The sequence below is a fragment of the Canis aureus genome, chromosome 5 (genome assembly GCF_053574225.1).
Source record: "Canis aureus isolate CA01 chromosome 5, VMU_Caureus_v.1.0, whole genome shotgun sequence".
NCBI classification, from domain to species: Eukaryota; Metazoa; Chordata; class Mammalia; order Carnivora; family Canidae; genus Canis; species Canis aureus.
In genome coordinates, this window is record NC_135615.1 from 38,701,398 (window position 1) to 38,714,360 (window position 12,963).

Genomic DNA, 12,963 nt, shown 5'->3' on the forward strand with positions numbered 1-12,963 from the left:
TCTTTGTGCTGTGTCAGTTATTGAGCATCTACTACTGGCTGAAAAAGAGAAAGACAAGACCTTTTTCCCAAGGCCCTCCAATTTTATCAGGATGTGACTAAACATGATACAGTGTGCTGAATGACATCCGATAAGCTGAGTAAAGTATATGGCATCACTAAGAAAAAATCATTTAATTCTGCTTCTATTGGGCTCAGACATTTCTAGGCAGAGAAAGAATTGAGACATGAGGGACAGCCTTCCCAGGGATTAATCAACTCATGTATATTAAAATGATATGGTTGTGAAAGAACATGGGTTTTATGTTAGCAAGTGGTGGGGAGATGCCACCAGGTAGATGGTTTTAGCCCATCGTCAGGGATTTTGAAAGCTATGGGAAAGGGTTTGCATTTACCCCTGAAAAATGGGAGCTTTCAGGTTTCCAGTTTAAAGGGTTGAAATGATTATATCAGCACTTTAGAAAGACATTCCTGGAGGCTGAACCAGATTGTTTTCTGATTATTATCAAAATCACTTGTTAAATAAAGCATAAAAATCATAGACTTGACTGTACTATTGTAAACTTGTGGCTTTATATTTAAAAAGTCTCAGAGTGTAACCTTTGATTTACAGCTTTTATTCTCACCGGATAGAGTAAGATCCTATTAATGGCTTTTATTTGATTCTTTGTGCCAGACTTTTTTTTTTTTTTTAAGATTTTATTTATTTAACACAGAGAGAGCACAAGTAGGCAGAGTGGCAGGCAGAGAGAGAGAGAGAGAGAGAGAGAGAGAAAGAAAGATACAGAAAGAAAAGCAGATCCCCTGCTGAGCAGGGAGCCCAATCAGGGCTGGATCCCAGGACCCTGGGCAGACAGTTAACAGCCTGAGCCACCCAGGTGCCTCTTTGCCAGACTTTTAAAGGGAAGGTCTAGCTTATGGCATCATTTCCTGTCAATAAGTCTATACGCTTGGCTCTTCTTGGTTCTTGTATTATATGAGACCTAAGAATACTCTTAAGTCTTTTTAAAAAACAAAAGTTTTTTAGCCTGTAATCACACATCAAAGGGGAAAGATTTTAGTTCTTCCCATCCATTATGTAAAATTTACCATTTCTGTATGGGGACACAATCTTTGCCCAGCTCACAGCTTATTACTCTGAGCCTGAAAACATCAAGCAGGCCAATACTTGAAGTTTTAGTGAATATTACCAATATTTATATGCTTCTAGTTAACATATTAAAACAAAATATCGAGTGCTGTCATTGTCTAAGATTCTCTGTTGCCCAGGAATTTTGCTACTTAAAATATTTTCCTTTTATTTTTTTTAAAGGTTACCTTGCCAGTAACTTTGAAAATTTTAGATGTTTGGGAAGAACAACCATACCAAGGACACAAACTGCTTTCTTTTTATAGCTTTGGTTAAATGTGAAATCTCAGGTTAATAACATATATGTGTGTGCATTATATTTTCCTGTTAAATTCCAACCTGTAAGAGTAGGATTAGACCTGCTCATTGTGTAATGGTCCACATTTCTTTGGCCTGTGGCACTCAAAAGGATTTCTGCACATAAAGCAGAATATGAGTGTGCACATGTGCCTATGCACCACATGCTTTTATCACTATCACCCCTTTTAATGCCTATTGATCTTTTACAAAAGAAGTCATCATGATTCTTTGCCCAGTTCATCAGTTTGCTTTGGAAGAAGTAGGAGTGTTGATCTTTGAATTGTTAATTATTAGAAAAATGCCCCAAAGATCAGTGTCCCCTTTTAAAATATGTTAACTTTTAATCTTATATGTCAAGGAGAAGAACTGGTAAAGGGGACCCCCCCCCCCCCAGCACCTAGTATAAGCACCAAATCCTAAGCACCCTTGCATTCCCATTAAAATGATAGTGTCTTTCAATGCAGTTGTCTTGATCTGACTTGCTTTGGGCCCACCAAACTGACTTGATCTGCTTTTACCAAAATGTTGGTGGACTTGAAATCCATTGCATCACTGTTGGGATTTGTGCACAAAATGTCCATCAGTTAATAAAGTACAATTGATTTGAACAGTTTCTGGTAACTGATGAGTGTTTGGCAGTTCTATTTCATTTTCTTGATATTTCAAGCAGCTGTTGATATGCAGCCTTAATGATGATGATGAAGAACACCTGGATGCATTACTACATTGAGATAATCCCTAGTACTGTTGCCTGTTTGGGAAGCTAATCTTGCATCTATGGTCATGGCTTTTTTTTGTTGTTGTTGTTCATTGATTTTTATTCTTTGTTACTTGGTTCCTGAGTATACTCTTTTTGGTCCTATCCATGTTACGTTTAGAACTAAGCTAGATTTATTTATATGCTGGCCTGGAATGCTTCTGTCACAGGCCTTTTTTCTTTTTTGAGTGTCAAGTGCTGTGCAAGTTACTCTTCATTAATGTGATAGAGTAGTGGATCTAAATTTATTTTTTTTAATTTTTATTTATTTATGATAGTCACATACACAGAGAGAGAGAGAGGCAGAGACACAGGCAGAGGGAGAAGCAGGCTCCATGCACCAGGAGCCCGACGTGGCATTTGAACCCGGGTCTCCAGGATTGCGCCCTGGGCCAAAGGCAGGTGCCAAACTGCTGCGCCACCCAGGGATCTCGGATCTAAATTTATATATTCCCTCCCAATCCCAGATAAACTGAGCATTGTTTGAATTGTGCCGCTCCTTTAATGTTTTTTTAAATAGGGTGGGGTTTTGTTTGTTTTTATCTTTTTTCTCTTGTCAGCAAAGAGAACAAGAAATAGAAACTTTCTGGAGATAGGGAAAATCACGGCACCCCCGGAGGACCCATGCCATCTATTTATGCCCTCAGTTACCAAATGAAATTGGTTTATCTTAAGAACTTTTAATAAAACTCACCAAACTACTTTCTAAATTGTTGATCCCTCTGCCAAAATGCTGACTGATATCAATAGGGTATCAGACTTCCAGCTGTCCTTAAAAAAACCTTTCTGTAGCTGTAGCCTATGAATTTGGCTTCTTAACTGTTGCTGTAAATGAGCCCTGCTAAATAAGACTTGAAAGGAGCTGGGTTTACAGCTTCTCATGGAAAGGAGCTGGGTTTACAGCTTCTCTGGCCCTAAGCAGCCCTGCTGCACTGCCTGTCATGAGAAGGAGTGTGGGTAGTGTATGAGCCCTGCTCTGTGGTTCCAGCCCTCCACTCCCAAAGCAGACACTCCTCACATTAAACAAGCCCAGATTTGTTGATCCTTTAATACTTGGAACTGATGCATTTGTGTCTCAGGAAAATGCTCAGTCCCTTCTGTTTTACTTTGTAATCCCCAGGCCTCTGTCGTTGATTTATTGTCTCAGAGCTACTTTGCAGTTAAAGACCCAACAACTCTTTATCATGACCTAATTTTCTTCCCATAAAAATCACAGCACATAATAAAGAGTGTACCCCACACATTATAGGGAGGATCCTAATCCTTGTAAATTACAGGAGCATATGATGAATGGGATCACAAAAGGTGTAAAAATGTGTATATGCCATGGCCAACAACAAATTCTGCAAGTGTCAGTGTTCTACTGTGTCAAGATGGGCCTCAGGCAGGCAGGGGGGCAAGCAGTGAAATTTGAATTTTGTAGATGATGCAAGGGAAAAGAACAGCAAATTTTAACATTGCTGTAAGCAATTAAGATTGATGTTTTGCAAAGAGCAGTAATTAAATTTGCACTTATAAATTAAATCCTCGTGTCCTGACTGAAAATAATTCATTGTTGAGTCTCCAGTATTTCCATTCTTATACTTTTTTATTGAATGCAGTAATGTCTCTTGAACACTGATTGTCAAACTGTATTAGGTGCTTTGGTCTTCAATACACTCCTGGGAGTTTTTACTGATGAGGCATCTGAAGGTCAGAGAGTTATACAACTTGCTCAGAGTCACAGAACTACTAGGAAGCAACTAAAGTCCGATCCATTGGACTATAAAATTTGAAATCTTCTTATTTTGTCCTCTTGTCTCTCAAATCAACACTACATATAAAGACCATACATGGGCAAGATCCAGATGGTCATACTAAGTTCCAGTCCAGCTGCACTAAAGTATATGACCTTGGACAAATCAGTTCATCTCACTGAGTTTTCTCACCTTCATGATGCCAAGAATAATAGTACCTTTCTTATAGAGTTATTATGAGTAAAACAATGAAATAATTCATGTAAATAACGTAGCATGATGAGCACTCAACAAATTTTGGTTATTTTATTGTCATTTATACCATTACCACTTCTTGTCCACTCTTTGCTAGGTTCTATGCCAGGCACTTAACTTTGCAATAGCTCTAAAAGGCAGGTATTAGATCCTCATTTGCACAAGGGAAACAGGCTCAGAGGCCTTGAGGCTCTTGCCTGAGTTGAACCCGTCTGTCTAACGTCCCAGCCTCTCTGCTTTCTACCCAAATGCTGGCTGTAAATTCCTTTGCTGTACTTTTTGGGGTGATATGGCAAAGACACTGCTATCAATGATGGTGAGGTGAGTGTAGCTCTAGGTGTTGCCCTCTGAGTAAGCAACAGAACCTGGACCTGGCCCAGGCCTGTGTGACTGCAGAAGCCAAGGTACCCTGAGCACTCTCCTGTATAGCTTAAGCGGAAACAGGAGTTTGGTATTTATAAGTCTGCTAATTCTACTTGTGGAAGCTTGAAATTGTAAATACTTGGAAGAGATATCCAGAGTTGAAGGCTTACAGCCTTCCCAATAACTTTTATTTCTAAAGTGTTCCTAACTCAGTATTAGTTTTTAAGTTTGGACGGAATTAACAGGGCACTTGGGGCACAGAATAAATCTCCCCCTTTTTGTGTTAATTTAGAAAGTTTCTGTGAAATGTGTGGATCCTTCTGCCATGTGGTAGAGCTCCATAAATCCATTGTTTGTAGATAATAGGAACTTACACTTGCATCATTCAGCAGGGTCATTTGTACAATGATTCTTCTCAGAAGAACTAAGGAAACTTTACTTGATTTTCTTGAAATTATTACCTCTCCCAAACAAAACGGGATTGGAATAACCAACAAAATTATGAAAAATTCAGATTATCATCAGAATTCCTACTTGAACTTCTAGCACAGAGACAAATTTTTAGCCTGGTTAGAAGATGGCCAGATAATAGGCAGGCTTTAAATAGCCTGCATTTGTTCACGTTTCAGAGTTAAATGAACTACAGTAATTTGGGGAATGATTTTCCAGACTCCTTCATGTAAGTTTGTATTATCTGCTATGACTTGGTCACATTTACAAAAGTGCCCTTGCACTTTGGAAACATGTGTAATCACAATGGTGATAGTCTTGTATCTGGCACTTGACATTCTGTGGTGTGAGAACAACCCCATGAGAACTCTTGAGCAGCCTGGACCGGAGAACTGGCCTTTGGAACTGTAGGTTTAACTCCTGATGAAAATCTCCTAGAACTGATTCCAGTATGGCCAAACAACTTTTCTTTTAAAGAAACCTACCAGTGTGCAGAGTGAACTACTCTCCTGTGTTCCATGCTCTTCCTGCTTGGCTGTGTATAAACATTGTGTTTATATACAATGCAATTTTTCATGCATTTGCCAAAATCCACAGCCTTTCCTCAAAACCTATTCTTTGCTTCTCCAGCATTTCCTACAGTTTTTAGGAAGGAGTACAACCTCACATTTTCGGTAATAGTTGAAATTAAAATGTATCTCGATTTTCTTGGTACCCCTTGTAGTTGCCCAAGGAGTTCATTTCCAGTTAGGAAAAGAGGGACAAAACTTGGGATGCCAGACACGAGGGAATGGAGGCCTAGCACAAGTCTGAATTAATTTTCAGACATTTTTGGCTAAAGATGGCTGAGAGTGCTATACTTGAGGGCAGAGGCAGGGGGCTGCTAAGAAGCACCATTATTTGTTGAAATCTGTGTTTGTGCATTTGGAGCATGGCTTCTGGAGTGAAGATTGGCTGGAAAAGCTGAGCTGAATGAGTAATGACAGCTGAAGAAGTGGAGAGTGCAGATGTGAGGAGTCGCAGCCTTGCATTCCAGAGCCAGCCCCTCTCTTGCTTCATTGTGTGGCATCAGGGGTTCTCTCCTGGGGCATGTTCACCCTGCTTAATATGCTGAATTGACCTATGGGTTAGAGGTCATGTGAAGTGCCTAGCACAGTGCCTGCCAGGCATAGATGCTCACATACAAAAGCACAGTTTAAATATCAGGAATAGTAGTGTGCCATGAGGTGGTCACCTGGGAGAGCAGCTCAGCATTGTGTGGGGAACACAGTAAGGGAGGGGAGAAAGCCTCTTAGAGGCTGTTGTCTGTGAGCTCGACATGACCATAGTTTCTCTTTGCTTCCCTTGCAGCATGCAGAAGGCTGCACATATGCCTAGCACCGGTACTTATTTTTGGGGGGTGCCAGCTCCTCTGGAAGCCAGGACATTCTGCTGTTTTTGCTTTAAGGGCCCTTCTCTTCTCAACCCCTCGCCCCAGTTGAACTCAGCTATGTTGTGATTCAGTTTATTTTGTTGAAAATTCAGTCCCCTAGGGAAACTATGATAATGCTGTTTTCAGACAGCTGTGTTTGGGAGCGAGACTGACTTAACCAGCTGGCTGGCATCATTGGAGCCCAAGGACCTGCCAGCCCATGGAGAGCAGCTGTTTTGGCTGAAATTCTCATCATTCTTATGACTTCGCTTTCTATATATCAGCTTCAGAGTTCTGCTTTTAAATGCACACACAAAGGATAGAGGGCCTTTGAATACAGTGTGGTATGTCTAATGCGACCCATAGATGAAGGAAGTTGCCCACGGAGTTCATTTCCAGTTAGGAAAAGAGGGACAAAACTTGGGATGCTAGACACGAGGGAGTGGAGGCCTAGCACAAGTCTGAATTCATTTTCAGACATTTTCGGCTAGGGATGGCTGAGAGTGCTATACTTGAGGGCAGAGGCAGGGGGCTGCTAAGAGCCACCTCTCTCTTGTTACTCATGATTGTTGAGAAAGAGGAAATCCAGACGTGCTCCAGAGTGAGACATTATAATGAGCAGATCAATAAATATTGATATCTTAAACAGAATCATGTTTAAGATTTTTCAAAGAAAGAAATGTTGAAATATAATGCTAGATGTATAGGGTACAAAACTGTGTAGATTATGTAATCTCAGTTAGGGAAAATGGGTTTTTTTGGCATTAAATGAGGTAACTCCTACAAAGCCCTTAATCTGGTACCTGGTATGGCAAACACTCTGTAAATCACAGCTACTGGATGCAAACTCTCCCAACCACAAGGAATGTGTTTCCCTCATGCAGTGTGATAATCTAGAGTCATTAGTATGAAGTAAATCCTCAAAAGGTCTTTCCTGATTAATTGAATTAGTGTTATCATTTTATATGCATTTGAAAAGAAATCTAGGGGCACCTGGATGGCTCAGTCAGTTGAGCATACAACTCTTGGTTTCAGTTCAGGTCATGCCCTCAGGGTCCTGGGATCCAGCCCCATGTTATGCTCCATGTTCACTGAGGAGTCTGCTTGAGATTTTCTCTCTCCCTCTCCCTCTGCCCCCACCCCACTCTCTCTCTCTCAAATAAATAAATAAATCTTTAAAAAGAAATCAAGAAAATCTAGGGATATAGCTTCCTATGTTATCTGTAATTGTATCTTTAATTATGGCAGATAATCTCTCTGCCTGTTTCTCATTATAAATGGTGAGGACAGTACCCATTGCTCCAGGTCATTGAGAACTGAATGAGCCATAGGGTAAAAACACATGCAGTGACTAATCCCTAGGGAATTGACGTTGTGTGGTGGCAACGGTGATCATGGTAAGCCCCTGTAAGTGTAGCTGTTGTAATAATTCTACTATACTTGTATCTGGTTAAAAAAAAAAAAAAAAAAGGAATTGTCACAGTTTTTGTCTGTTTTTGTTTTTATTACCTAGGACTTGACTTTTTTTTTTAAGTAAAAACCTAAAAAAGTTCATTAAAAACTCAAATGCTTCTAGTGGTTGTCTCTAAGTACTGGAATTAGAAAGTTTTTCTCTTTTTTTTCCCTAATGCTTGTCTACATTTTCCAAATTGTCCATAGTATTGGTTACTTTTATCATCAACCTTTTTTTCCCCTTTTAAATGAGAAAACGCTCAGCATCAAAGACACCACAGAGCTGCTGAACTGGAAAGCAGGCTAAGTCATCTAAGGATGACTGAGGACTGGGAATTGGTGTCCTGCTCTGGGCTTGCTTCTTGGAATGTTATTTAAATGCAGTTTCCAATTCGAAGAAAGTTGCCAAGTGGTCATTAAGAACTGGTCAGTAGAACCAGTGGGAAAGTAAAGGGTTTTGATTAACTGGTTCTAGACAAAAGGTAGTCAAAAAAAACCTCCAAGCCCTATTAATAGACAATGGCTTATATTTCATGAGGTCTATTCCCATTGCCACTGGAGAGAACAAGAGAGAGACGATCAATGAAAGTGACAGCAGAAAGGGCTAGAAATGGGAGTGAAGGGTTACCAAACTCCAAGATACACTTCCAAAAAAAAATGTTTAGTGTCCATTCTGAGAGATGTTTAAAAGGAAGTCCTGAGCTAATGCTGGTGGTCTTTTCGGGTCTTCTTGCTGATTCTTGGATGCCAAAAGGTTTCAGTTGTGCTGGTTGGGGCCTGCGCTTGTTCCCCCACTCACAGCAACATGTAACCCTTCTCTGAAACTTCACTTGCAGATATTTAACACTGTGCCGGATATGCCTCTCACCAATGCCCAGCTGCACCTGTCCCGGAAGAAGAGCAGTGACTCCAAGCCACCTTCCTGCAGTGAGAGGCCTCTGACACTCTTCCACGCCATGCAGTCAGCAGAGAAACGTGAGTCCTACTGCCCAGGGCTAGGCAGGTGTTCAAGGGATGGCCCCCACCACCTCCCACCTGCTCAGGGTGGCACACTTTTGGCCTCTCTCTATCTGCTGCTGTCCTGTGTGTTCTTGAGGATGGTGTGTGTCTGTAACCTCCCCAGTTTGATTGCTGAGTAAGCCTGGTGAGACAGGAAGATTGAAAGGCCAGGGCCACTTGCTGTTAGGACTCTCTTTTCCGTATCTCCTTTGGGCAAACAGCTAAGCATTGTTTCCTCCTGTGGCACAGTCAGAGCTCGGCTCCAGTATTGCTGCTTTGGCCCCTCTTTTGTTAGCAGTTCCCACAGAACCCGTTTCTTTTTCTCTATTTGTCATTAAATGCTTATTAGTAAGAGTCACGTATCCCACTTGAATGTGACTCTGAGGCCAGGCCCTTTCTTTGCTCATCCTTCTAACTCCACTTCTCACAGAACCTTGGCATAGAGTGGACACTTAATAAATGTGTGAAATGAATGAATGAATGAATGAATGAATGAATGAATGGAGAGAATAACACTCTCTTTGTTCCAGACAGCAAGGTTATCACCAGCGTTTTACTGAATCTTTTTTTTCATGTCAGAACGGAGTTCTTTGTAGTTATCAGGTGAATGGGCCCTAAAATATTCAGGCTTGTTTCAGCTTCTATAATAAGAGAGCTGAGTGGTGTAGTGTAGGAGTTGAGGGCTCAAGCTCTGCTCGGAGGCCTGTCAGACCAGGGTTCTCATGCCAGCAATACATGGGAAAGCCTTTTACCATCTCTCAGCCTCTGTTTGCTTGTCTGTAAACTGGGGATAATAGTGCCTGTCTCATAGGTATTTGTTAAGGAGTAAATAAAATTTTACATTTAAGTATCTGGCACAAGTCTTAGACTTGGCAAGGGCTGATAGCTGAGAGCTGCTGCCTGCTATTGTTACTAGTTATTGTTTAATGATGTTCAAACACTAAGGCTAGTTTTTCATACAAATGACATTTGCACATTGCCTCGAGAGACTGGGAATGTAAAAATTGGACCTTATCTTGAAGGTGCTCACAACTGAGTGAGGGGAGTAGACAAGTGAATAGGTAACAGTAGGTCACCGTGATAACCTCCCCCAGACAGATGTGTCCATTCACAGAGGCTGCAGAACATGTGACAGTTGAGAGCATGCCCTGGCACCAGATTGCCTGGCTGCTAGTTCTGTGTATGCCATGCTCTGGCAGCACATGACATGGGCACGTTACCTAGCATCTCAGGGCCTCAGTCTCCTCTTCTGGAAGACATGGGTAATAGTTTCTACCTTGTAGTGTTGTGGTATGGATTAGAGCACTTCACAGGGTACCTAATGCAGAGTAAATGCCCAATAGATATAAGGGGGTGGTGTTGTTAACCTTTATGAGGTACAGTAAAGACACAGATCAGAAGGATGAATCACTTGGCCTTGAGGAGAAGAGAAAATGCATATGTGGATTGGCATCTTTTTATTTGTTACAAAACTTTTTTTTTTTTTTTTTACAAAAAGCATTTTTTATCAGATAAGCATTTCTATCTGATATTTTTATATCCGAGGTAATGGCCTTCATTATTATTCTGAAAACAAATAATTGCCGCCCCCAAAATGGCACTGCATTTCAAGATGTCATACTATCCCATAAAATGGCTAGACCTTGGTAAATTTAGCACCATTTGGGTTGTTTCAGATATTTAGCTTTTATGAGTAAAGCTACTGCTATCATTGTAGCTAAATCTATTCACAGACTTGATCATTTCCTTAAGCTAAATTTCTGGAAGAATTTCTAGGTCAAAGGATATGCACAGTTTTAGGGCTTTGACCCCTATGGGGTTGAGTTCTCTTCAAATGATAGCCTATACTTTTAAATATGTGGCTTGAGTCATTCTTAATTTGGTCTGCACATGGCCTGGGCCCCTCTGAGTGTAGCAGGGAACACTTGGAACAGGACTGGTCTCACCCATATCTGTCATGAACAACATTGGGCTATGGGGTGATATGTTTTTCACCTTGCCAGGAGAGCTGTGGCCACCTAATGTTTGGTGACACTTAGGTTGAAGCAGAAGCAGCTTTGGAATAGGTTTCAAAGCATATACATATTGTGTGCATGTAAGAAAGAAGAGAGAGAGATTAGGAGAAAATCAGTTAGTTCTTGAGCCAAGATTAATTTGATCACACAAGGTAGAGGTGAAAGGTATGCATGTGTGAGAACAGACACACCTAAGCTGCAGAACGAGCTGCCGATGTCTCTGTCTGCAGACAGTGGACAGAAGGATGGAAGACAGAAAGACAGTGAAGCAGCCTGTCTTCCCTTGAATGTTAGGAAATCCTCCCTGGAAACAGGACTGGAACTTCAGATATTTGAGGGGAGCTTAGCTTTCCTCCCTTTCTCAGAGAAGAAACATTTTCATTGAAAAGTATGTAGGTAGGCATATACACAGTCTTTTTATAGTTTGTTTTGGAAATCCCTTTTTTCTCAAGGAACTAGAATGATCCCTAAGCTGAGTTGGAAAGTACCATAGGAAGGGTGAGTGGACTGGCCAGGAGCTGTAAGGTTCTGCTGGTACCCCACCCCAAGTTGTAACCAGCCACCTCTCATAGTTAGATGAGCAGGTAATAGGGCACTGTCATGTTTTCACACACTTAACTTTTCTCCTATCTTGACTGTGGATTAAGACAGAGGCTACTGGGCAGCCCTGGTGGCGCAGCGGTTTAGCACCGCCTGCAGCCCGGGGTGTGATCCTGGAGACCCGGGATCGAGTTCCGCATCGGGCTCCCGGTGCATGGAGCCTGCTTCTCCCTCTGCCTGTGTCTCTGCCTCTCTCTCGCTCTCTCTGACTGAATAAATAAATAAATCTTTAAAAAAAAAAAAAAAGAGGCTACTTTATCAAAGCACTTCACCAAGTATACTCCATAGAATGAAAGTATAAATAAATACTGCGGGTAATTTGTGGGTAAAAAAAAATTGTGTATTTCCATAGGATGATGTTTTTCAGTTTAAAGGAATTTTCAATACTTAGCTCAGTTACTTCCCAAACTTGAATCATTTGCATAAATCTTCATTCATTCTTTGGCCCACAACCACATAACTCACACGCTGTTGTTTAATGCGTTTCTTTAAATTGATTTGCAAAAGCTCCAGTGCATAACATAGTTTCTAGTTTACAGTAGACACTCAATACACATTTTTTAAATCAATCAATCAATCTACACACCAATGAGATGATAGCACATCTATCCACAACGATCATTTTTAATACTGTGCTATGCTTGGTACTTATTAGAGACGATAAAATTAAGGTCTAGAAAGATGAAATTGTTTTACAGACTCCTATAACAGAAGTCAGTGGATTCAGAACAAGGTTTATCTGTCTGCAAACCTCCAGTCTTCCTACAACATTATGTTACCAATTCTTGACAGAATCTGAAAGAAAGCAGATTGTAGGAGGAACAGAGAGGAAAAAAGGAATATGAAAATTAATTTTGCAGTGTGTTAGATGTAGGAAACAAAGGAGAAGAATGTGGAATTTTGAATTTGAGTCATTGGGAGAAGCTTGACAGAATAAGTTTGAGCTGCTGAGAATATGTAAGGTTTCCAAAGACTATTTAGAAGAGTGGTTCTAGATATATATCCTAAAAGTGAGCCTTGGAACCTAAATATAGGGTAAAAACGCCAGCAAAGGGAATATTGAGCTGGGAAAAAAAATTATCTTTCTGAGAATTTTTCTTGTGATGTTTCTGGTCCTTTGAACATGCTGGCTAAAAGTCAACCTTCCCAGTTTGTCACAAAGTCTAGTACCAGCCATTTTATGGAAAACTTGTATCACTTCTGACCTCAGTAGCCTCAGTCATCTCCTTTGACGGTGGTTTTTGCGATATTAGTTATCCTGTTCTCATTAGCTATATGGAAAGAGAATTTCTTCTCTATAATATCAGATCATTCTCTCTTTACATGTTCAGCTATCATTGTTATGTACAGATATGTTCATCTGACATGATTCTTCTGAGTTTTTGAAGTAAATGTTCAGTCTAAGCTGGATTATTGAAATGGAGAAAAAATTAAAGTCTCTCACTTCTTTATATGGCCTCATCCCACTCAGTAAAATCTCTAATAACATGAATTTGA

General features: G+C 40.6%; 1 protein-coding gene across 18 annotated transcripts in view; it reads left to right on the plus strand.

The window, feature by feature from the left end:
• ARHGAP26 (Rho GTPase activating protein 26) overlaps window positions 1-12,963 on the plus strand; it is a 419,433-nt gene that overhangs the window by 322,056 nt on the left and 84,414 nt on the right. For all 18 annotated transcript variants that reach the window (XR_013379692.1, XR_013379693.1, XM_077897670.1 and 15 more), the window contains one exon: window positions 8,689-8,827. Coding sequence is in view for 16 of the 18 variants with exons in the window: in XM_077897670.1 (XP_077753796.1) it covers window positions 8,689-8,827 (139 nt within the window). In the remaining 2 variants the exon portion in view is untranslated. The remainder of the gene's footprint in view (window positions 1-8,688; window positions 8,828-12,963) is intronic.